The sequence below is a fragment of the Glandiceps talaboti genome, chromosome 19, assembly GCF_964340395.1.
Source record: "Glandiceps talaboti chromosome 19, keGlaTala1.1, whole genome shotgun sequence".
Classification (NCBI taxonomy): domain Eukaryota; kingdom Metazoa; phylum Hemichordata; class Enteropneusta; family Spengelidae; genus Glandiceps; species Glandiceps talaboti.
The window spans coordinates 9,410,574-9,436,983 of record NC_135567.1 but is presented as its reverse complement, the minus strand read 5'-3'; the positions used below and the strand labels follow the sequence as shown (position 1 = coordinate 9,436,983).

At 35.7% G+C, this 26,410-nt stretch overlaps 1 protein-coding gene across 2 annotated transcripts in view; it reads left to right on the top strand.

Moving 5' to 3' along the window:
- Window positions 1-25,654, top strand: part of LOC144450231 (endothelin-converting enzyme 1-like) — a 54,145-nt gene extending 28,491 nt beyond the window's left edge. For both annotated transcript variants that reach the window (XM_078140823.1, XM_078140822.1), the window contains exons 7-18: window positions 157-333; window positions 1,084-1,140; window positions 4,354-4,476; window positions 7,538-7,621; window positions 8,480-8,607; window positions 18,754-18,976; window positions 20,372-20,548; window positions 21,165-21,268; window positions 21,777-21,887; window positions 22,949-23,141; window positions 23,416-23,654; window positions 24,797-25,654. In XM_078140823.1, the coding sequence (XP_077996949.1) occupies window positions 157-333; window positions 1,084-1,140; window positions 4,354-4,476; window positions 7,538-7,621; window positions 8,480-8,607; window positions 18,754-18,976; window positions 20,372-20,548; window positions 21,165-21,268; window positions 21,777-21,887; window positions 22,949-23,141; window positions 23,416-23,654; window positions 24,797-24,896 (1,716 nt within the window). In that variant the 3' untranslated portion in view covers window positions 24,897-25,654. The remainder of the gene's footprint in view (window positions 1-156; window positions 334-1,083; window positions 1,141-4,353; window positions 4,477-7,537; window positions 7,622-8,479; window positions 8,608-18,753; window positions 18,977-20,371; window positions 20,549-21,164; window positions 21,269-21,776; window positions 21,888-22,948; window positions 23,142-23,415; window positions 23,655-24,796) is intronic.
- Window positions 25,655-26,410: the final 756 nt, after the last annotated feature.

The following is a 26,410-nucleotide window of genomic DNA, read 5'->3' as shown; positions in this document are numbered from 1 at the left end:
ACTGCATTTTAACATTGATTTATTTCGGTACAAAAGTTTGTTCACCTCTGTAAATTATAATGAGACTAGAGCCATTAATACAGTGACTTAACTTTGCCAATTTAATATGCACAATAAGTGATATGTATAATATATGTTTTGTTGCCATGGTTACAGATGATTGCAGACCTTGGCTCATGGACGTTAACAAATGATAGTATATCTGGAGTCTGGAAGAAAGGGGATTTTAATCTTGAAGACCTTCTTGCCAAGTCCCATCAATACAGTGTAGCTCCGTTCTTTAATTTGTATGTTGCACCAGATGATAAGGATTCTGATAGTAATGTCATACAGGTATGGAGAATAGTTTATGTAAGTTTAATTGTGGTGATAATGTGTGTCTGTGTCTGTGTCTGTGTCTGTGTCTGTGTCTATGTCTGTGTCTGTGTCTGTGTGTCTGTGTCTGTGTCTGTGTCTGTGTCTGTGTCTATGTCTGTGTCTGTGTCTGTGTGTCTGTGTCTGTGTCTATGTCTGTGTCTGTGTCTGTGTCTGTGTCTGTGTGTCTGTGTCTGTGTCTGTGTCTGTCTGTGTGTCTGTGTCAGTGTCTGTGTCCATGTCCATTTCCGTGTCTGTGTCTGTGTCTGTCTGTGTGTATGTGTCTGTGTCTGTGTCTGCGTCTGAGTCTGTGTCTGTGTCTGAGTCTGTGTCCTTGCCCATGTCTGTCTGCAGTGTGTCTCTGTCCATGTCTTTGTCTGTGTCTGTCTCTGTCTGTGTGAGTGTGTGTGTGTGTGTGTATGCATGTGTATATATGTATGTGTATGTGTATGTGTGTGTATGCGAGTATGTATGTGGGCATGCCTGCACATGTGTGTTTATGTGTGTGTGTGTGTGTGTGTGTGTGTGTGTGTGTGTGTGTGTGTGTACATATAGATAATATATTATATGCATAGGTGTATTTATTTACATGTGTGTATGTGTGTGTTTGTACATGTGTAGTGCATATTTTTTGTTTTCATGTGTTTTTATGGATGTTCAGCTATGTGTTTGCATATAAACAGAAACTGAATTCTAAGTTTGACATAATTCTTGTATATTTATATTCAGATTACACAATCAGGTCTAGGTCTGGAACCTAGGGAGTACTACTTTGATAATGACACGGTAAGTTAGGGAGTACTACTTTGATAATGACACGGTAAGTTAGGGAGTACTACTTTGATAATGACATTGTAAGTTGGGGAGTACTATATACTTTGGTAACGACACGGTAAGTTAGGGAGTACTACTTTGATAATGACATGGTAAGTTGGGGAGTACTACTTTGACAAAGACACAGTAAGTTAGGGAGTACTACTTTGATAATGACACGGTAAGTTAGGGAGTACTACTTTGATAATGACATGGTAAGTTAGGGAGTACTACTTTGATACTGACATGGTAAGTTTGGGAGTACTAATTTGATAATGACACGGTAAGTTAGGGAGTACTACTTTGATAATGACACGGTGAGTTAGGGAGTACTACTTTGATAACGACACAGTAACTTAGGGAGTACTACTTTGATAACGACATGGTAAGTTGGGGAGTACTAATTTGATAATGACATGGTAAGTTAGGGAGTACTACTTTGATAACGACACGGTAAGTTATGGAGTACTACTTTGATAACAACACGGTAAGTTAGGGAGTACTACTTTGATAAAGACATGGTAAGTTATGGAGTACTACTTTGATAACGACATGGTAAGTTAGGGAGTACTACTTTGATAACGACACGGTGAGTTAGGGAGTACTACTTTGATAATGACACAGTAAGTTAGGGAGTACTACTTTGATAACAACACGGTAAGTTAGGGAATACTACTTTGATAACGACACGGTGAGTTAGGGAGTACTACTTTGATAATGACACAGTAAGTTAGGGAGTACTACTTTGATAATGACACGGTAAGTTAGGGAGTACAACTTTGATAACGACACGGTAAGTTAGGGAGTACTACTTTGATAATGACACGGTAAGTTGGGGAGTACTACTTTGACAAAGACACTACGTTAGGGAGTACTACTTTGATAACGACACAGTAAGTTAGGGAGTACTACTTTGATAACGACATGGTGAGTTGGGGAGTACTACTTTGATAACGACACAGTAAGTTAGGGAGTACTACTTTGATAACGACACGGTAAGTTTGGGAGTACTACTTTGACAAAGACACAGTAAGTTAGGGAGTACTACTTTGATAACGACACAGTAAGTTAGGGAGTACTACTTTGATAATGACACGGTGAGTTGGGGAGTACTACTTTGATAATGACACAGTAAGTTAGGGAGTACTACTTTGATAATGACACTGTTGGGGGGTACTACTTTGATTATGACACGGTAAGTTAGGGAGTACTACTTTGATAACGACACTGTGTTGGGGAGTACTACTTTGACAACGACACTAAGTTGGGGAGTACTACTTTGATAACGACACACTACGTTAGGGAGTACTACTTTGATAACGACACAGTAAGTTAGGGAGTACTACTTTGATAACGACATGGTAAGTTGGGGAGTACTACTTTGATAACGACACAGTAAGTTGGGGAGTACTACTTTGATAACGACACAGTAAGTTGGGGAGTACTACTTTGATAACGACACAGTAAGTTAGGGAGTACTACTTTGATAACGACACGGTAAGTTTGGGAGTACTACTTTGACAAAGACACAGTAAGTTAGGGAGTACTACTTTGATAACGACACGGTAAGTTTGGGAGTACTACTTTGACAAAGACACAGTAAGTTAGGGAGTACTACTTTGATAACGACACGGTAAGTTTGGGAGTACTACTTTGACAAAGACACAGTAAGTTAGGGAGTACTACTTTGATAACGACACGGTAAGTTAGGGAGTACTACTTTGATAACGACACTGTTGGGGAGTACTACTTTGACAACGACACGGTGAGTTAGGGAGTACTACTTTGATAATGACACAGTAAGTTAGGGAGTACTACTTTGATAACGACATGGTAAGTTGGGGAGTACTACTTTGATAATGACACGGTAAGTTAGGGAGTACTACTTTGATAACGACATGGTAAGTTGGGGAGTACTACTTTGATAATGACACTGTAAGTTAGGGAGTACTACTTTGATAACGACACAGTAAGTTAGGGAGTACTACTTTGATAATGACACGGTAAGTTGGGGAGTACTACTTTGACAAAGACACAGTAAGTTAGGGAGTACTACTTTGATAACGACACGGTAAGTTAGGGAGTACTACTTTGATAACGACACGGTAAGTTAGGGAGTACTACTTTGATAACGACACAGTAAGTTAGGGAGTACTACTTTGATAACGACACAGTAAGTTAGGGAGTACTACTTTGATAACGACACGGTAAGTTAGGGAGTACTACTTTGATAACGACACGGTAAGTTAGGGAGTACTACTTTGATAACGACACGGTAAGTTAGGGAGTACTACTTTGATAACGACACAGTAAGTTATGGAGTACTACTTTGATAATGACATTTTAAGTTAGGCTTTATTGGTGACAATGTACAATGGATGCAATGAGTACAGACATAACATCCACATATATCTATATATTCCTGATAATAAATATTTACATACACACGCACATACGCACGCATACACACACACACACGCACACACGCACGCACACACACACACACATGTACGTACGTACATACATGCATACATACATACATACATACATACATACATACATACATACATGCATACATACATACATACATACATACATACACACTACATACATACACACATACATACATATATACACAAATACATACATACATACATACATACACACATACATACATACATACATACACACATACATACATATATACACAAATACATACATACATACATACATACATACATACACACATACATACACACATACATACTGTACATACATACATACATACATACATACATACATACATACACACATACATACATATATACACAAATACATACATACATACATACATACATATGTACATACATACATACATACATACATACATACACACATACATACATACACAGATACATACATACACACATAGACATACATATAATACACATATATGATATATACACACACTCGAACACACATAACAGGTTGATATAGATAGATAGACAAACAAACAAACAAACAAACAAATAGACCTTACATTCCTGTTTTGGTCATTTCACACCTGCTAAGTGCCTATCATTTTGAGGGGGTTTGGATGCCACATAAAGTTTGTGTACTTTTTTCTAATAATTCTACAACATTATGTCATTTGTATCAATATCAATAATAATACTTATTTTGTAGGAAATACAACGTGAGGCATATATCATACTAACTGCCAGTGTAGCTGCATTACTGGGAGCAGATGAAGATCAAGCAATGCAACGGGCCAAGGAAATATTTACCTTTGAATCTAAACTAGCCGAGGTAATGATAATTTACTTGTTGTTATTTACAGACATGATGATGTGGTCTTAATTATGTATTCCTATACCATGATGTACCATAGAGAGCGCTATTCAATAGATCAAAGTTAGTATTGCCTATAGAGGGCGCTGTTACCAAACAGGCAGTAAGGTATTCTGATTTGGGGTCCCTGTTCTTGACATGACGTCAAACTACAGGAATGCTGCAGAACCTTGTACTTCCAGAAAACACTGACTCATTCTTGAACAAAGAATACATTCCCCATCTCAGGCCTAAAATTTTTACCCGACCCCCACCTAGTTTTTCATGCTGAACCTAAACCTTTTTACGTATTCAAGAAAAAAATAATAAAATCGCGAAAATTGTGAAGTCTTGGAAGAAATAGTGGATGCTGTAACTGACATCAACTTAAAAAGACAATTTAAAACTGTTCTTCCAATCTGTAATGGTTGTACATCTGATGAGAAGAAACCAATAACACAGAGACCATATGGAAAACAATGGCAAACATAACTACCTGAACTAAAATATATAATAAAAGAATAAAATAAAAAATCTACCTACCCTGCCTATTCTAAAATTGAGCGTAATCGGAACCACACAATTGTTTTTGTTAGGCCTCATCAGTGGAGCAGATGAGAAAAAGATGGGGACTTGGAATTGATAATTGCATATTAAATTAGAAACTTAATATTATCACTTATAAACTCTAATGTTTTGCTTTCTATTGGGTTTCAAACATTTTTAGATAAATATTTTGTCAGTAAAAATTGTTTGTACCAACAGAGACGTCCCAAATGGAAGTTCAGGCAATCTGCTTTCAGCAATTTGCTGACCGGTGTATGAATGATAATGGGGAGCTTGCAAACCCGCCATGTTGAATGTTGCATCATGGGAAATGTGATATTAAATACTAACCAATTAGCATCGTAAACAATATTGTTACATTGTTTGTAACCACGAATAATCAATTCATAGTCACCCTGACCATTGCGGGAGGTTTACTTTATTGGTAGCTCCAGATTAGGTATTACAATAACCACAGATAATCCCATAGTCCTTTGCGTCTGAGCATGCTCAGTTTGGATTGCAAGTTCTCTATTGGTAGAAATTGAAAGAGTGCTCCGAGTAGATGTTATGAAAAGAACACTTCCACCTAAATGTGTCCAATAGATATATTGATAAACTGTAGATCAGTGTGCCCTCTAGGCCAATTTGACATGCCACTGATGCACATAATTTCTAGTGATGCACCAAAAGTTGGTGTTTCCCTATCTCTTACTATGTGGTGACTCACAAGAAATCCCAGTTTTCTCATTTTGACTCACAACAACAAAATTTGGCTATCATTAGAGGGCACACTGATGTAGAGTGTACCTGATTAAAATTACTGTGTCCGATAGAGGGCGCCATTGATGAAATTATCATGAAGTTTTGAGTAATATATATTGATTTACCATTAAATGCATTTGATGAGTCAATGTGACCATAGAGGGCGCTGTTGAATAAATTTGCAAGAAGAAAATACTTGCAGATATTGAAATTTATTCCACCAGAAAAGAAAGACATAATCTTTGAAAGCAACAGGAAAAACATATCTGGTGAGGGCCATGGAAATAGTACCCTAGGAACTAATCAAAGACTGTGGACTAGATATATGTAAATTAAGACAAATTTAGAAGTACAATATTGATGGACTCTATGGATTAATTATGAACTTGACCTATGATATCACTTTCATATCTGCTACCTTGTTCTTGTCTGAGACCTACGGGATGGGGTTGTATTCTTTGTACAAAAACAACTTGATATTCTCCTGAAGTGTAGCATTTCCAAATTTATCTTGTGTCGTTGCAACTTGAATTAGCCTTGAGCCTACAGCCTGGATTGCTTCAAATCAAAACTGAAGACTTATTTGTTCAGCAAAGCCTAGGGCTACTGAACAGAACATTGCTCTGGAAATCGGCACTATAGAAATTTGATTGCTTGATTGATTGATTGATTGATTAATTGATTGATTGATTGATTGATTGATTGCTTGCTTGCTTGCTTGATTGATTAATTGATTGATTGTTTGCTTGCTTGCTTGCTTGCTTGATTAATTGATTGATTGATTGATTGATTGCTTGCTTGCTTGCTTGCTTGATTGATTGATTGATTGATTGCTTGATTGATTGATTGATTGATTGATTGATTGATTAATTGATTGATTAATTGATCAAGGTGTTCTTCATAGGAAGGTTAGTGTTATAGGGGCCTAACAATAAAAAGATGGCAATTTGAGAAAATGGCTTAAAAATATTTTCTTTACTAGGTCCTCATGACCTTAAGTCAAATTTAAATCAGAATATTTCTGCATTATTTGTCTCTCTACCCTCATATTTGATGAAATAAGCCCCCCCCCCCCAAAAAAAAAAAAAATTCTTGTCAGGACATTTTGTGTAAATAATAATAATAATAATAATAATAAATTCTTATCAGCGCATTACGCAACAGCCTCAATGCGCTTTACAATACTGAGAAGAAAAAAAGTAAAGTGGTGCGATGACGCAGACTTTTTTCTATGGCAGTTACTGTTCTTTTTATTTAGTACTTTAGAGCAAGTGTGTATGTGGGGCAGATGTCATTTGTTTGTTCATGATTGGTTCTGCAGTTGTATTCACTGAATTAGGGAGGGTTATTTTTGTGTTTCCCCGGATCTGCAGACTGCATGGGCTGGACAAACACACAAAAAAACACCGACATGAGGGTATTTAAGTGATGCACACGCTGACCAGAAACAATTCTTTCCTTTTTTTGGTCTAAAGCGAAAGCAATAGCAAACTATTGGAAAATGTCAGGACTTTTGAGAAATATGTCATTTTTACTAAGTAACACTATTTCTCATGAGACTTCACAATTATTGCGATATTATTATTTTTTCTCAAATACGTTAAAAAAAAGTTTAGGGTCAGCTGTGAAAAGCTAGGGGTCGGGTAACAGGAACCAAACTATTTTTTTTTAGTTCTAAGGTGTTCTTTTTTCACATTTATTGATGTTGTTGACTTTGTACATATTTCAGATTTTCACCGATGAGAAACTATTGAATCCTGAAGCAGCCTACAATAAAATGACAGTAAAAGAACTTGGTGACCTTATGCCTGCAGTAAGTATGATGTCTCTCTATCAGACCAGAGAGGGCGCTGTTCATTAAAATGTGTTTCAAATGTTGATAGACACTGCTGACGAGTACTTTTTAAAAGGCAAATTTTGGACAATATTCATGGTTTTATTTATAATAAGTTATCAATAAAATAAAATGTATCAATTCAAAAATACATTCCGTTAAATATGATTATCTACAATTTCAAAAACTAGTGCAGTGTATATATTTTGTATTTGTTTTATTACAAATTTGTTACAGCACTGAAATAAAGCATTATTATAATTCTATTATGATTAAATCCTGGTTGATCATTAGATCTAGTAAAAACAATCGTGTGGTTCCGATTACGCTCAATTTTAGAATAGGTGGGGTAGGTAGATTTTTTATTTTGTTTTCTTATACATGCGTATATATATTTTTTTCACGTGTGAGTGTCTAGTTCAGGTTTTCCATTGTTTTCCAAATTGTCTCTGTGTTGTTTATTTCTTCCTATCAGATGTACAGCCATTACAGATTGCAAGAATAGTTTTATATTGTCTTTTTAAATTGATGATAGTTTCCGCATCCACTATTTCTCGTGAGACTTCAAAAACAAAGTTGCAATATTTTACATTCTTAGGCAAAAGGAGAACTGAAAATACCAAAACTAGTCCAGTTCAGTGCATCTCCAAGAACACTGACAGTGCAACATTTGTACAATTGAAGTTTATGATTTCTCTACTCCAGAGGGCAATTTTCAATCGATGTACATCATTTGTAATTTTAGACGCTAGAGGGCGCACTATCTTGAACACTTAAACGTTAGTATTTTTGTGTCTTATGTGTTAATCTGATTTTAATAAGGGATGTCGTCTTCAGATTAATTTCAGATCTTACCTGAATACGGTGTTTGGAGCTGGTAATGTTAAAGACAGTGAGGATGTTATAGTGATTACACCAAATTATTTTGTCAGCATGTCAGAGTTGATTACAAACACAAATAAAAGGTAAGGTAGAAAAGCTACTCATAAATAGATTCAGTGAACTTAAAGGGGAACACGACTACAGGAAATAAAGGTCTACTCATAAATAGATTTAGTGAACTTAAAGGGGAACACGACTATAGGAAATAAATGTCTACTCATAAATAGATTCAGTAAACTTAAAGGGGAACATGACTATAGGAAATAAAGATCTACTCATAAATAGATTTAGTGAACTTAAAGGGGAACACCACTATAGGAAATAAAGGTCTACTCATAAATAGATTTAGTGAACTTAAAGGGGAACACCACTATAGGAAATAAAGGTCTACTCATAAATAGATTTAGTGAACTTAAAGGGGAACACCACTATAGGAAATAAAGGTCTACTCATAAATAGATTTAGTGAACTTAAAGGGGAACACGACTATAGGAAATAAAGGTCTACTCATAAATAGATTCAGTAAACTTAAAGGGGAACACGACTATAGGAAATAAAGGTCTACTCATAAATAGATTCAGTAAACTTAAAGGGGAACACGACTATAGGAAATAAAGGTCTACTCATAAATAGACTTAGTGAACTTAAAGGGGAACACGACTATAGGAAATAAAGGTCTACTCATAAATAGACTTAGTGAACTTAAAGGGGAACACGACTATAGGAAATAAAGGTCTACTCATAAATAGATTCAGTAAACTTAAAGGGGAACACCACTATAGGAAATAAAGGTCTACTCATAAATAGACTTAGTGAACTTAAAGGGGAACACGACTATAGGAAATAAAGGTCTACTCATAAATAGATTTAGTGAACTTAAAGGGGAACACCACTATAGGAAATAAAGGTGTACTCATAAATAGATTTAGTGAACTTAAAGGGGAACACGATTATAGGAAATAAAGGTCTACTCATAAATAGATTCAGTAAACTTAAAGGGGAACACGACTATAGGAAATAAAGGTCTACTCATAAATAGACTTAGTGAACTTAAAGGGGAACACGACTATAGGAAATAAAGGTGTACTCATAAATAGATTCAGTAAACTTAAAGGGGAACACGACTACAGGAAATACAGGTCTACTCATAAATAGATTTAGTGAACTTAAAGGGGAACACAATTATAGGAAATAAAGGTCTACTCATAAATAGATTCAGTAAACTTAAAGGGGAACACGACTATAGGAAATAAAGGTGTACTCATAAATAGATTCAGTAAACTTAAAGGGGAACACGACTATAGGAAATAAAGGTCTACTCATAAATAGATTTAGTGAACTTAAAGGGGAACACGATTATAGGAAATAAAGGTCTACTCATAAATAGATTCAGTAAACTTAAAGGGGAACACGACTATAGGAAATAAAGGTGTACTCATAAATAGATTTAGTGAACTTAAAGGGGAACACGATTATAGGAAATAAAGGTCTACTCATAAATAGATTCAGTAAACTTAAAGGGGAACACGACTACAGGAAATAAAGGTCTACTCATAAATAGATTTAGTGAACTTAAAGGGGAACACGACTATAGGACATAAAGGTCTACTCATAAATAGATTTAGTAAACTTAAAGGGGAACACGACTATAGGAAATAAAGGTCTACTCATAAATAGATTCAGTAAACTTAAAGGGGAACACGACTACAGGAAATAAAGGTGTACTCATGAATAGATTTAGTAAACTTAAAGGGGAACACCACTATAGGAAATAAAGGTGTACTCATAAATAGATTTAGTAAACTTAAAGGGGAACACGACTATAGGAAATAAAGGTCTACTCATAAATAGACTTAGTGAACTTAAAGGGGAACACGACTATAGGAAATAAAGGTCTACTCATAAATAGATTTAGTAAACTAAAAGGGGAACACCACTATAGGAAATAAAGGTCTACTCATAAATAGATTTAGTGGACTTAAAGGGGAACACGACTATAGGAAATAAAGGTCTACTCATAAATAGATTTAGTGAACTTAAAGGGGAACACCACTATAGGAAATAAAGGTCTACTCATAAATAGATTTAGTGAACTTAAAGGGGAACACGACTATAGGAAATAAAGGTCTACTCATAAATAGATTCAGTAAACTTAAAGGGGAACACGACTATAGGAAATAAAGGTCTACTCATAAATAGATTCAGTAAACTTAAAGGGGAACACGACTATAGGAAATAAAGGTCTACTCATAAATAGACTTAGTGAACTTAAAGGGGAACACGACTATAGGAAATAAAGGTCTACTCATAAATAGACTTAGTGAACTTAAAGGGGAACACGACTATAGGAAATAAAGGTCTACTCATAAATAGATTCAGTAAACTTAAAGGGGAACACCACTATAGGAAATAAAGGTCTACTCATAAATAGACTTAGTGAACTTAAAGGGGAACACGACTATAGGAAATAAAGGTCTACTCATAAATAGATTTAGTGAACTTAAAGGGGAACACCACTATAGGAAATAAAGGTGTACTCATAAATAGATTTAGTGAACTTAAAGGGGAACACGATTATAGGAAATAAAGGTCTACTCATAAATAGATTCAGTAAACTTAAAGGGGAACACGACTATAGGAAATAAAGGTCTACTCATAAATAGACTTAGTGAACTTAAAGGGGAACACGACTATAGGAAATAAAGGTGTACTCATAAATAGATTCAGTAAACTTAAAGGGGAACACGACTACAGGAAATACAGGTCTACTCATAAATAGATTTAGTGAACTTAAAGGGGAACACAATTATAGGAAATAAAGGTCTACTCATAAATAGATTCAGTAAACTTAAAGGGGAACACGACTATAGGAAATAAAGGTGTACTCATAAATAGATTCAGTAAACTTAAAGGGGAACACCACTATAGGAAATAAAGGTCTACTCATAAATAGACTTAGTGAACTTAAAGGGGAACACGACTATAGGAAATAAAGGTCTACTCATAAATAGATTTAGTGAACTTAAAGGGGAACACCACTATAGGAAATAAAGGTGTACTCATAAATAGATTTAGTGAACTTAAAGGGGAACACGATTATAGGAAATAAAGGTCTACTCATAAATAGATTCAGTAAACTTAAAGGGGAACACGACTATAGGAAATAAAGGTCTACTCATAAATAGACTTAGTGAACTTAAAGGGGAACACGACTATAGGAAATAAAGGTGTACTCATAAATAGATTCAGTAAACTTAAAGGGGAACACGACTACAGGAAATACAGGTCTACTCATAAATAGATTTAGTGAACTTAAAGGGGAACACAATTATAGGAAATAAAGGTCTACTCATAAATAGATTCAGTAAACTTAAAGGGGAACACGACTATAGGAAATAAAGGTGTACTCATAAATAGATTCAGTAAACTTAAAGGGGAACACGACTATAGGAAATAAAGGTCTACTCATAAATAGATTTAGTGAACTTAAAGGGGAACACGATTATAGGAAATAAAGGTCTACTCATAAATAGATTCAGTAAACTTAAAGGGGAACACGACTATAGGAAATAAAGGTGTACTCATAAATAGATTTAGTGAACTTAAAGGGGAACACGATTATAGGAAATAAAGGTCTACTCATAAATAGATTCAGTAAACTTAAAGGGGAACACGACTACAGGAAATAAAGGTCTACTCATAAATAGATTTAGTGAACTTAAAGGGGAACACGACTATAGGACATAAAGGTCTACTCATAAATAGATTTAGTAAACTTAAAGGGGAACACGACTATAGGAAATAAAGGTCTACTCATAAATAGATTCAGTAAACTTAAAGGGGAACACGACTACAGGAAATAAAGGTGTACTCATGAATAGATTTAGTAAACTTAAAGGGGAACACCACTATAGGAAATAAAGGTGTACTCATAAATAGATTTAGTAAACTTAAAGGGGAACACGACTATAGGAAATAAAGGTCTACTCATAAATAGACTTAGTGAACTTAAAGGGGAACACGACTATAGGAAATAAAGGTCTACTCATAAATAGATTTAGTAAACTAAAAGGGGAACACCACTATAGGAAATAAAGGTCTACTCATAAATAGATTTAGTGGACTTAAAGGGGAACACGACTATAGGAAATAAAGGTCTACTCATAAATAGATTTAGTGAACTTAAAGGGGAACACCACTATAGGAAATAAAGGTCTACTCATAAATAGATTTAGTGAACTTAAAGGGGAACACGACTATAGGAAATAAAGGTCTACTCATAAATAGATTCAGTAAACTTAAAGGGGAACACGACTATAGGAAATAAAGGTCTACTCATAAATAGATTCAGTAAACTTAAAGGGGAACACGACTATAGGAAATAAAGGTCTACTCATAAATAGACTTAGTGAACTTAAAGGGGAACACGACTATAGGAAATAAAGGTCTACTCATAAATAGACTTAGTGAACTTAAAGGGGAACACGACTATAGGAAATAAAGGTCTACTCATAAATAGATTCAGTAAACTTAAAGGGGAACACCACTATAGGAAATAAAGGTCTACTCATAAATAGACTTAGTGAACTTAAAGGGGAACACGACTATAGGAAATAAAGGTCTACTCATAAATAGATTTAGTGAACTTAAAGGGGAACACCACTATAGGAAATAAAGGTGTACTCATAAATAGATTTAGTGAACTTAAAGGGGAACACGATTATAGGAAATAAAGGTCTACTCATAAATAGATTCAGTAAACTTAAAGGGGAACACGACTATAGGAAATAAAGGTCTACTCATAAATAGACTTAGTGAACTTAAAGGGGAACACGACTATAGGAAATAAAGGTGTACTCATAAATAGATTCAGTAAACTTAAAGGGGAACACGACTACAGGAAATACAGGTCTACTCATAAATAGATTTAGTGAACTTAAAGGGGAACACAATTATAGGAAATAAAGGTCTACTCATAAATAGATTCAGTAAACTTAAAGGGGAACACGACTATAGGAAATAAAGGTGTACTCATAAATAGATTCAGTAAACTTAAAGGGGAACACGACTATAGGAAATAAAGGTCTACTCATAAATAGATTTAGTGAACTTAAAGGGGAACACGATTATAGGAAATAAAGGTCTACTCATAAATAGATTCAGTAAACTTAAAGGGGAACACGACTATAGGAAATAAAGGTGTACTCATAAATAGATTTAGTGAACTTAAAGGGGAACACGATTATAGGAAATAAAGGTCTACTCATAAATAGATTCAGTAAACTTAAAGGGGAACACGACTACAGGAAATAAAGGTCTACTCATAAATAGATTTAGTGAACTTAAAGGGGAACACGACTATAGGACATAAAGGTCTACTCATAAATAGATTTAGTAAACTTAAAGGGGAACACGACTATAGGAAATAAAGGTCTACTCATAAATAGATTCAGTAAACTTAAAGGGGAACACGACTACAGGAAATAAAGGTGTACTCATGAATAGATTTAGTAAACTTAAAGGGGAACACCACTATAGGAAATAAAGGTGTACTCATAAATAGATTTAGTAAACTTAAAGGGGAACACGACTATAGGAAATAAAGGTCTACTCATAAATAGACTTAGTGAACTTAAAGGGGAACACGACTATAGGAAATAAAGGTCTACTCATAAATAGATTTAGTAAACTAAAAGGGGAACACCACTATAGGAAATAAAGGTCTACTCATAAATAGATTTAGTGGACTTAAAGGGGAACACGACTATAGGAAATAAAGGTCTACTCATAAATAGATTCAGTAAACTTAAAGGGGAACACGACTATAGGAAATAAAGGTCTACTCATAAATAGATTTAGTGAACTTAAAGGGGAACACGACTACAGGAAATAAAGGTCTACTCATAAATAGACTTAGTGAACTTAAAGGGGAACACGACTATAGGAAATAAAGGTGTACTCATAAATAGATTTAGTAAACTTAAAGGTGAACACCACTATAGGAAATAAAGGTCTACTCATAAATAGACTTAGTGAACTTAAAGGGGAACATGATTATAGGAAATAAAGGTCTACTCATAAATAGATTTAGTGAACTTAAAGGGGAACACGACTATAGGAAATAAAGGTGTACTCATAAATAGATTTAGTGAACTTAAAGGGGAACACGACCAGTGTGTGAACTTAAGGGAAAATGACTACTGGTCATAAGGACCGACATGTAGCAAATTCTGCTGGTCCTCAAGGAAAACTGCTGGTCCATACTCAATGCAGTTCATTTTCACGACCTGTATCTACACCCCATCCCCATTTACAGATTAAATGATTTTGAACTTTAATATGATACAGCATATCTTTAGATATAAAAGTAAAAGAGAATACAACGAATTGTTCACTATCCACTATTATTTCATAAAATTTCCACTCACAGAGTCAAAAAATAACTTGGAAGTAAATTTTGGATTTCGAACCAAGTAATTTTTTACTCTGTGAGTAGAGATTTTCATTTGTAACTATGAACCCAGAGACTATGAATATTCATTCTCCATAATCTGTTCCTATAGACTACAGTGGTCTGAGACTGAATGTATTCATTCCACCAGAGAAATACAGATCCATAGATTGTAGATAATGTGGGTGAATGAATCAATAAATCTACATTATCTGCGATCTCTAAGAGATCACAGTCCTCTCCTTCCTCTCTGTACTAAATTCTGAATCACATAATCCAAAGTCAGATTCATCGTCTGTGGCAACAGCTGATGATGTAGCTTTCCAACTCTTAGCGAACGTAGACCCACAAATTCATCATAGCAGAAAGTTTTATCGCATAACTATCCCTCTTGAAAACTGTGTATTTGCTTTATTTCAATTTCCATCCACACAGTGACACGGAGCGGTTTCGTCTTCCTTCAGTCTTTACAAATATGTAATGAAGCCCCCCATAAAGCCCTATCCGTATACCCTACCGTGGTGTATTGAGTATCGTCTCTGACTGTTTGTGTAAGAAATCTGACCATGATGAAGAGAACTATGGCTAAACATGTCTTACAGTGCGAGTTTTTTTTGACGTGGGAATGTGATATGGTAACTGTACTGTAATGTGTCATCCACTATGTACCCGTGTTTGGCATGATGCAGTAATTTTCCAGATACAACAATGGCAACAAAAATGCAACATTTCTAAGTCTACACGTTGATTACAACATGACAGGACGTACATTATCATATGAATCAAATTGAAAGCAATCAGACTATGCATTTCTTTTTACTGTTTTTACAAAAAAAAAAAAACCTATCGTACTGAAGATATTTTACGAAATGTACCTGCCTTTTTTATTAGTTAAAACGCCATTTTCGTATGTTTCCGTCAGTTTGTTTTGATCGTGGCAACAGACATGGGGAACTCCGGTAAATTGATCGGGAAACCTGCTAACATTTGCCGGCTTTAATACCAGCCTTTAAAAAAACAGTGTATGTTTCGTCTTCTTTTTCGGAAGGTCATTGCCATCTTCTAAATATCGCCACATACTTTATGAATGCAACGTGGAACTGTCTCAAACACGTTAAAAGTTCCATACACTTCGAGCAATAAACTTTACAACAATGATTAAATGATTACGATATCATGGCGGAAAAAGACGTATGCGCTGAATGAGTAAAATGAATATGAATGTCTCAGACGTTCTGATTAGACGCTGTATGCTATGTCATGTAGACATGATATCAACATTGGCAACAACACGTTGCGAGCTAGCTGTGTGTCGCTTGACTTGAACGAGATGTCGAGAGTAAAATAGGTAACACAAGATCAGGTTCATGTAGGTGAAATTGGATATATGTTTGAAAAAATGTTATTATTTACTCCAAATTTCAATCGGTCATAAGGACCGATACGTTGTTGTAATTCTGAAAAACTGTCGGTCTGAACGGAAATCTGTTGGTCTCGGGCCGAAGGACCGGCGTTAATTTCGCACGCTGAACACGACTATAGGAAATAAAGGTCTACTCATAAATAGATTTAGTGAACTTAAAGGGGAACACGACTATAGGAAATAAAGGTGTACTCATAAATAGATTTAGTGAACTTAAAGGGGAACACGACTATAGGAAATAAAGGTCTACTCATAAATAGATTTAGTGAACTTAAAGGGGAACACCACTATAGGAAATAAAGGTCTACTCATAAATAGATTTAGTGAACTTAAAGGGGAACATGACTATAGGAAATAAAGGTCTACTCATAAATAGATTCAGTAAACTTAAAGGGGAACATGACTACAGGAAATAAAGGTCTACTCATAAATAGATTCAGTAAACTTAAAGGGGAACACGACTACAGGAAATAAAGGTCTACTCATAAATAGATTTAGTGAACTTAAAGGGGAACACGACTATAGGACATAAAGGTCTACTCATAAATAGATTCAGTAAACTTAAAGGGGAACACGACTATAGGACATAAAGGTCTACTCATAAATAGATTCAGTAAACTTAAAGGGGAACACGACTACAGGAAATAAAGGTCTACTCATAAATAGATTTAGTGAACTTAAAGGGGAACACGACTATAGGAAATAAAGGTCTACTCATAAATAGATTTAGTGAACTTAAAGGGGAACACGACTATAGGAAATAAAGGTCTACTCATAAATAGATTTAGTGAACTTAAAGGGGAACACGACTATAGGAAATAAAGGTGTACTCATGAACAGATTTAGTGAACTTAAAGGGGAACACGACTATAGGAAATAAAGGTCTACTCATAAATAGATTTAGTGAACTTAAAGGGGAACACGACTATAGGAAATAAAGGTCTACTCATAAATAGATTTAGTGAACTTAAAGGGGAACACCACTACAGGAAATAAAGGTCTACTCATAAATAGATTTAGTAAACTTAAAGGGGAACACGACTATAGGAAATAAAGGTCTACTCATAAATAGATTTAGTGAACTTAAAGGGGAACACGACTATAGGAAATAAAGGTCTACTCATAAATAGATTTAGTGAACTTAAAGGGGAACACCACTATAGGAAATAAAGGTCTACTCATAAATAGATTTAGTAAACTTAAAGGGGAATACGACTATAGGAAATAAAGGTCTACTCATAAATAGATTTAGTAAACTTAAAGGGGAATACGACTATAGGAAATAAAGGTCTACTCATAAATAGATTTAGTAAACTTAAAGGGGAATACGAATATAGGAAATAAAGGTCTACTCATAAATAGATTCAGTGAACTTAAAGGGGAACACCACTACAGGAAATAAAGGTCTACTCATAAATAGATTTAGTGAACTTAAAGGGGAACACGACTACAGGAAATAAAGGCATTATCATGAACTTTTGCTTCTGGAGAGAAATTCTTGATTTTATATCACATACATTATGTGCAATCACATGACACTTTCACTGGGAGGTAATAGGCTCTTAGGAGTCATGAATATTCATTGCATAAACATTTCTGCTGTCTCCCATGATGCAATGTGTCCCACAGCAAAGATCCCCAAATGAGGGACAACTTGAACTTGATGTTTTTCTGAAATCACATGTAATGTAGGTGATGAAAAATCATATGACTCTCCAGAACCCAAAATGTCTTTATTTCTTGGCGAGATATTCCTCTTTACAACTGAATGAAAATATGAGTGACCTAAGGGGCCTTTGTCACTACTCATCTAGCGAGTGACCTAAGGGGCCTTTGTCACTACTCATCTAGCAACTCGTAGTGACAACCCTTAGGTCACGAATATTTTCTGACTTAATGAAGAAAAATATTGGAGAACAACGTAATTATACCAGCGTCAGTAATATGAAAGAAAAGTCGGGAAAGTAACAACACTTTCGAACTTTTTGACTCATATTTTGAATGCAGCAGAATCAGTGACGTATGTGTTGTCGTGACATAGAACAACCAGAGTATATATTCTATATTTTTTGTTCAACTTGGTTCGTGCAGAGTATACGTTAATTATTTCATTGTGTTTGGAATCACATTTTTTTCAATACTCTCAATCACGACTGGAAACTTTTATACATGACACCAGTATTTTTATTTACAATATTTTCATTTTCCAATATTTTCATTTTCCATGATTTTTATTTTACATCATTTTCATTTTACATGAATTTTATTTTCCATTATTTTCATTTTCCAGTTTTTTCATTTTCCTATATTTTCATTTTCCAATACTTCCTTTTTCCGATATTGTTGTTTTCCCAGTTTGCTAACTGACTATATAGTCTGGAATACCATAGGTGGAATGATAGGATATCTGTCTAATGACTTTATGCAAGCTCTAAAGCAGTATGAAGAAAGTACACAGGGGGTGTCTGACCTACCTCCTAGGTGGAAAACATGTGTTAGTCGTGCTGATGGTGTGCTTGGATTTGCCACCGGGGCTCTGTATGTTGAGAAGGAGTTTCCTCCAGAAAGCAAGGACTCGGTAAGTTGGCTATGTAGCTGAAGTGGTTGAGTAAATGACATACCAACAAACATATGCACACAGACACACTGTCATTATATAGAAAGACACACACACACACACACACACACACACGCCCACAAATACACAGACTCACTCACACACACAGATTCACACACATAGAAATACAAACACAGACAGTCAGACAGACAGACACAGCCAGACAGACAGCCAGCCAGACAGACAGACAGACAGCCAGCCAGACAGACAGACAGACAGCCAGACAGACAGACACAGACAGACAGACAGCCAGACAGACAGCCAGACAGACAGACAGACAGACAGACAGCCAGACAGACAGACAGACAGACAGACAGACAGACAGACATACCTAATGACAGGTACAACTAATGCAGGTAATAGTGAATAGAGCTTTTAAACCTGCACGACCAGACGACCAGACTACCAGACGACCAGACGACCAGATGACCAGACTACCAGACGACCAGACGACCAGACTACCAGACGACCAGACGACCAGATGACCAGACAACCAGACGACCAGACTACCAGACTAACAGACTACCAGACGACCGGACTACGAGACGACCGGACGACCGGACTACGAGACGACCGGACGACCGGACAACCGGCCGACCGGACAACCGGACGACCAGACGACCAGACGACCATGTTAATTATTAGGCTATAATTACTTTTCTGTTTCCAAGATTCATACAAGTAGTGTGAGACAATATCACTTACATTACATTAGTCTTGTTTTGTCTTTATTATATTTGAAATAACATTTTCATCGTGAAATGATCAAAAGACATGTTGACGTCTTTTATTGTGAGTGATTTTTAAATAAAGTTTGAACGCCATCAATGACAGATGGATTGTACCACAAAACCCAGGGCACAGTCAGGTGATAACCCCCTGAATAGCTCATGCAAACCCCCAGTACATCTAAAATCTACGCTAAATCTCGTCAAAGTCTATTCAGCAATTGGAGGAGGGTTCTACCAACGAAACACACCCACATACATTCTATATTCTACCATCTATTACAATAACAAATAAAAATGCCAGCAATTTATTTTGTTTTAATGGCATCATTAAATTGCTTTATAGTTGGAAGTTCTGTGATCAAGTAGTTCACCCCAGGTGATTAAAAATGCTTCATACCACAACCTTGAAAAATGTTCTTTATACATCTCAGGAAACCAGGAAATGTAAAGCTGACTATTCATGATAAGTGAGAAAAAAAGTGTTAAACTGACAATCAGTGGCCGACCTTTGACCTTTGGGGAGAAGCCTAATGGTATTGTATCGGAAGACTCGGAAACATCTTGAAAACATCAACAATACTAAATTACCATCCTGAAATAATAATCACCTTATTGTTCTTTCCAGGTTGAAAATATTGTGAATGCTGTAAGAACTGCATTTTCTGAAAATCTGCCGACGGTGGAATGGATGGATGAATTAACGAGAGACAGAGCTTTAACCAAATTAGAAGCTATTAATAACAAGATTGGTTATCCGAAGTGGTTGGAAAATTCACACAAATTAGAAACTTGTTATGAAAAGGTGAGTTTTGTATTTGTCAAAAATGTCTGTCTGTCTGTCTGTCTGTCTGTCTGTCTGTCCGTCTGTCTGTCTGTCTGTCTGTCTGTCTGTCTGTCTGTCTGTCTGTCTTCTTATTTGTCTGTCGACTTATCCATGAATCCATTTATTTATTTATTAATTTATTATGTATGTATGTATGTATGTATGTATGTATGTATGTATGTATGTATGTATGTAGGTAGGTGTGTGCGTGCATGCGTGCGTGCATGTATGTGTGCGTGCGTGCGTACGTGCGTATGCATGCATGTATGCATGCATGCATGTATGTATGTAGAAAGAAATGCATATGGAACTTATATAAATCAGTTTGTATAAATAGATGTAAAATCCGACGTTTCGAATAAATATTCTTTTTCAAAGGAAATATTGGCGAGATACAGAAATGTTAGGTTAACACCTGAACATATCTGAATGTACGTATGTATGTTTGTTTGTATGTATGTATGTATGTATGTATGTATGTATGTATGTATGTATGTATGTATGTATGTATGTATGTATGTACAATGTATGTATGTTTGTATAGCAGTTGATATTTTTTGATGATATTGACTTATTGATGTTGTTTTTATACCAGCTTCAAGTTACATTGGATGCAGCCTTTGACAATATGATCATTGCAAAGAAATATTATGCACAGAAGAATTTTGATAAACTTCACAAACCTGTTGACAAAGCAGAGTAAGTAATATTTAGATACAGTACAGTTAAAATGGTTGGTGTTTCACTCATGGGTCATTACAGCTAAAATGATGTAGGCTTGGTGTTTCACTCATGGGACATTACAGCTAAAAAGATGTTGGCTTGGTGTTTTACTAAAAAAAACATGACATTTACAGCTATAATGATGATGCAGGCTTGGTGTTTCACTCCTTCAGAATGTGGTCATGTGATCCAATGTTGAAGGAAAATATGAGTGACCTAAGGGGCCTCATCAATTTGAGATGTTGCATGACAGGCATTATGTTGTTGTTGCAGTTTTGTTGCCAAGCCTCATTATTATGTTGCTATGCATCAGTTTTGTTGCTATGCATCACAGTTTTGTTGCCAAGCATCATTATTTTGGTGCAATGCATCACAGTTTTGTTGCTAAGCATCACTATTTTGTTGCTATGCATCACAGTTTTGTTGCTAAGCATCATTATTTTGTTGCTATTCTATTATTCGTCATTTCTATATTACCTCCTAGATGGGATATGGTACCAGCTGAGGTCAATGCCTACTACAATCCTGCTTTCAATGAGATTGCATTCCCTGCTGGCATTCTACAGTCCCCATATTACAGTCCAAAACACCCCATGTAAGTAGTGATTACTGGTAGTGTCTGTCTGTCTGTCTGTCTGTCTGTCTGTCTGCATGTCTATCTATCTGTCTGTCTGTCTGTCTGTCTGCATGTCTATCTATCTGTCTGTCTGCATGTCTATCTATCTATCTGTCTGTCTGTCTGTCTGCATGTCTATCTATCTGTCTGTCTGTCTGTCTGCCTGTCTGTCTGTCTGTCTGTCTCTGTCTGTCTGTCTGTCTGTCTTTGTCTGTCTTTGTCTGTCTGTCTCTGTCTGTCTGTCTGTCTGTCTGTCTGTCTGTCTGTCTGTCTCTCTGACTCTGTTTTGCTATATTTGTCTCTTGTCTCTGTCTCTTTGTTTGTTTGTTTGTTTGTTTGTTTGTTTGCATATATGTGTGTCTTTCTCTGTCTCTATCTATCTATCTATCTATATGTGTGTCTGTGTGTCTGTCTGTTTGTTTGTCTGTCTGATGTGTATCCCTCCATCTGTCTCTCACTGTATCTCCTCTATTCACTAACTCACTCACTCACCTGTCCACCCACCCATCCACCCAACCACCCACCTACCCACCAACCCACCAACCCACCTACCCACCAATCCACCAACCCACTCACTCACTCACTCACTCACTCACTCACTCACTCACTCACTCACTCACTCACTCACTCACTCACTCGCCCGCCCAGTCACTCACTCACTCACTCACTCGCTCGCTCGCACGCATGCACACACACACACACACACTCACTCACTCACTCACTCACTCACTCACTCACTCACTGCTTCAGCCTCTCTACTTCCATGTCCCCCTCTGTCTGTGTGTCGGTCTGTCTGTCTGTCTGCCTGTGTCTGTCTGTCTGTCTGTCTGTGTGTGTCTGTCTGTCTGTCTGTCTGTCTGTCTCTCTCTCTCTCCCTCTCTCCATCCCTCCCTCTCTCTCTCTCTCCATCCCTCCCTCCCTCTTTTTTTCTGTGTTTTCTATTTTCTCTCCATTGTCATAGTGTTTTTGCATATAATTTATTCATATATGCATGCATGAATTTTACATATAATGTATACATTTGAATACTTTGATTGTAGGTCATTCAACTTTGGTGCTATTGGCATGGTAGTCGGTCATGAACTCACTCATGGTTTTGACAGTAATGGTCGTCATTATGATGAAAAGGGTAATATGGTAAACTGGTGGCAGAACTCTTCAGCTATTGAATTTGAAAGTCATGTAAAGTGTATGATAGACCAGTATAGCCAGTATCCTATTGGTGATATCCATGTAAGTCTGCCCCCAATGTCTCAAACTTGTTATCCTCTTGTTTTTATCTGTGTCCAAGAATGCATTATAAAACTATGCAGAATTGTTGATATCCATGTAAGTCTGCCCCCAATGTCTCAAAATTTTTATTCTTTTGTTTTTATCTGTGTCGGGAGGGGGGGGGGGGGGATGGGGCTGTACTACAAGACCACACAGATGAGTTTTGTTTTTATGACTACTTACTGGGTTGAATGCTGACAGAATCCATCATTGTGTGTACGTTTTAAATTTTTAGTTGGATGGAGAATCAACAAAAAATGAGAATATCGCCGACAATGGAGGTATTAAAGTGGCGTACATGGCTTATAAAAAGTTTGCTGCCTCCCATCCAGTGGAACATCCTCTTCCTGGAGTGAACTTAACATCCGACCAACTGTTTTTTGTTGGCAATGCCCAAGTATGGTGTGCTTATATCACCCCAGAGGCTGCTGCAGAATCTGTCTTGACTGACGATCACAGCAATTCTATATACAGGTAAAAACTTGCATATTTATTAGCTAATTTGCATAATGTGTATATCTTAAACAGAATAGGAACAGTATTCACAGTTGAACTTATTAGTGATAGGTATGTGTAATTACTTGCATTCTTATTAGCTAATTTGCATAGTTTTTAAGTCTTAAACAGAATAGAAAAAGTATTCACAAATAAACACAGTAGTGATAGATACAGGTAATTACTCACATACTTATTAGCTAATTTGCATAATATTTATGTCCAAGAAAATAGGAACTATACATACAGATGAACTCAATAATGATAAATGTAAAAATTCTTGCATATTTATTAGCTAATTTGCATAATGTCTTTGTCAAAGTCAGAACTAAAGATGTATTCACAGATAAGCTCTGCAATGGTAGGTATAGGTAAATACTTGCATATTTATTAGCTAATTTGCATAATGTCTTTGTCAAAATCAGAACTAAAGACGTATTCACAGATAACCTCTGCAATTATAGGTATAGGTAAATACTTGCATATTTATTAGCTTATTTGCATATTTATTAGCTAATTTGCTAGTTTGTAACTCAATACATCACAAAAAGCAAAAACATGTGTGAAAAGTTTGTTATTGTATGAACAATTACAGATTTTACATAGTTATTAATGTTTTGCAATTTATAATTCATAGAAATATTGCAACCAATGAGTGTTATCACACAGGGTTGAAGCCAACTAACAAATGTGTAATATTCCAAACTTTCTAGTCTATTTTCTGACGTCATGTTTTATTAGAAACAGTCATTTTTGATATTTTTGGAGGCCTAAACAAAAATTGTGTAGTTCCAATTACACAATTTTAGAATAGGTAGATTTTTTATTTCATTTTATTATATTTTTTTTCATATATGAGTGTCTAGTTCAGGTTTTCCGTTGTTTTCTAAATGGTCTCTGTGTTATTGGTTTCTTCTCACCAAATGTACCGCCATTACAGATTGGAAGAACAGTTGTCTTTTATAAGTTGATGTCAGTTTCTGTATCAACTCTTTCTGGCAAGATTATTTTTTTTTCTTTTTCAATTTTTTTTTTACATAAACAAAACTTTAGGTTTGGTGTGAAAAACAAGGTGAGGGTCGTGTAACTGGAACTAAAATTGTTCAATTTTATCTATACAGGGTGATAGGTGTGGATTCAAATTTTGAACCATTCTCAGCTGCATTCAACTGTCCTGTTGGATCACCAATGAATCCAGAAAAGAAGTGTTCTGTCTGGTAGTTAAACAGTATCCATGGCAACATCATCCCAGTATCCATGGTAACAGACTTGGTGAAATGATGTGTGCATTTGTTTGTAGTAATAGTAACCATGCATACAAAGAGTTTTTACATCCATGATAACGACTACATGTACATGTATCCATGGTTACAGAGAATTACTACAATCGTTTAGTCATGGTGACAAATGCATTGCATCACAGTAACAGTATCCATGGCTACAGAGAATGCTACACAACCATGGTTACAAATGTATAGAGCATAGCAACAGTATCCATGGTCACATAGAATTGACACAACCATGTGACATGGTTTTTTTGGGGGTATGGTAACAGTATCCATGGTTACAGAGGATTGCTATAACCATGGTAACATGTGTAGTGGGTATAGTAATGGTATTCATGGTTATAGAGAATTGCTATAACCATGGTAATATATGTATTGGGTATAATAACAGTATCCATGGTTACATAGAATTTCTGTAACCATAGTAACAAACATTTTAGCCTAAGAGTATTTAGAAAAGAGTGAAGGTCAGTTGAAGGCAAGGCTCTGATATTGTTATGATTTGATGAGAATATATTTAGGTAAAAGTGTTTAAAGTCATCATTTCTTACATTGAGGAGCAAGTCTTGAATAAAGTATCTTTGTTTATTTACCAGTCTGGGACATTTATTACAAAAGGTTGACTAGTGTAGTACAAGCAGGACATTGACTGCAGTCAGTATACTGAAATATTGGTATGAGAAATAGTTAATGTTCAGACACTGACATGCACGCATATAAACATATAAGCACACAGACACACACACATACATACATACATACATACATACATACATACATACATACATACATACATACATACATACATACATACATACATACATAAATACACACACATACATACATACATACATACATACATACATACATACATACATACATACATACACACACACATACATACATACACACATACATACATACATACATACATACATAAATACACACACATACACACTTGCATCCAGGACACATGCATACACACACAAACACACACACACACACACACAAACACACACACACACACACACACACACACACACCCACACCCACACATACACACATGTGCATATACACATATACACACATATACACATACATACACATACTAAATATTGATACTATCAATGCCTTTACAACTCCACAGTCCAGTACTAACCTTTAATGTACAATTATGATAAACAAATAAATATTTACTTATTTCAGTAAATATCAAATTTGTTTGTTTGTTTGTTTGTTTGTTTTAGTAATTGCTTAAAATCCATAGCAACAAATAGTTGTTTATGCGAAATATAATGATTGAATAGTTACAGTGACCAGGTAAGAATTGGTATGTTGCAAGTTAGAGTCTCCTCGCTGCCGTTTGTTTCTGAATGGTTAAAGTCCTTGGGCAAGATTTGAACCATGATTGTCCCTCAGTCAACCCAGCTGTATAATTGGGGACCTGGT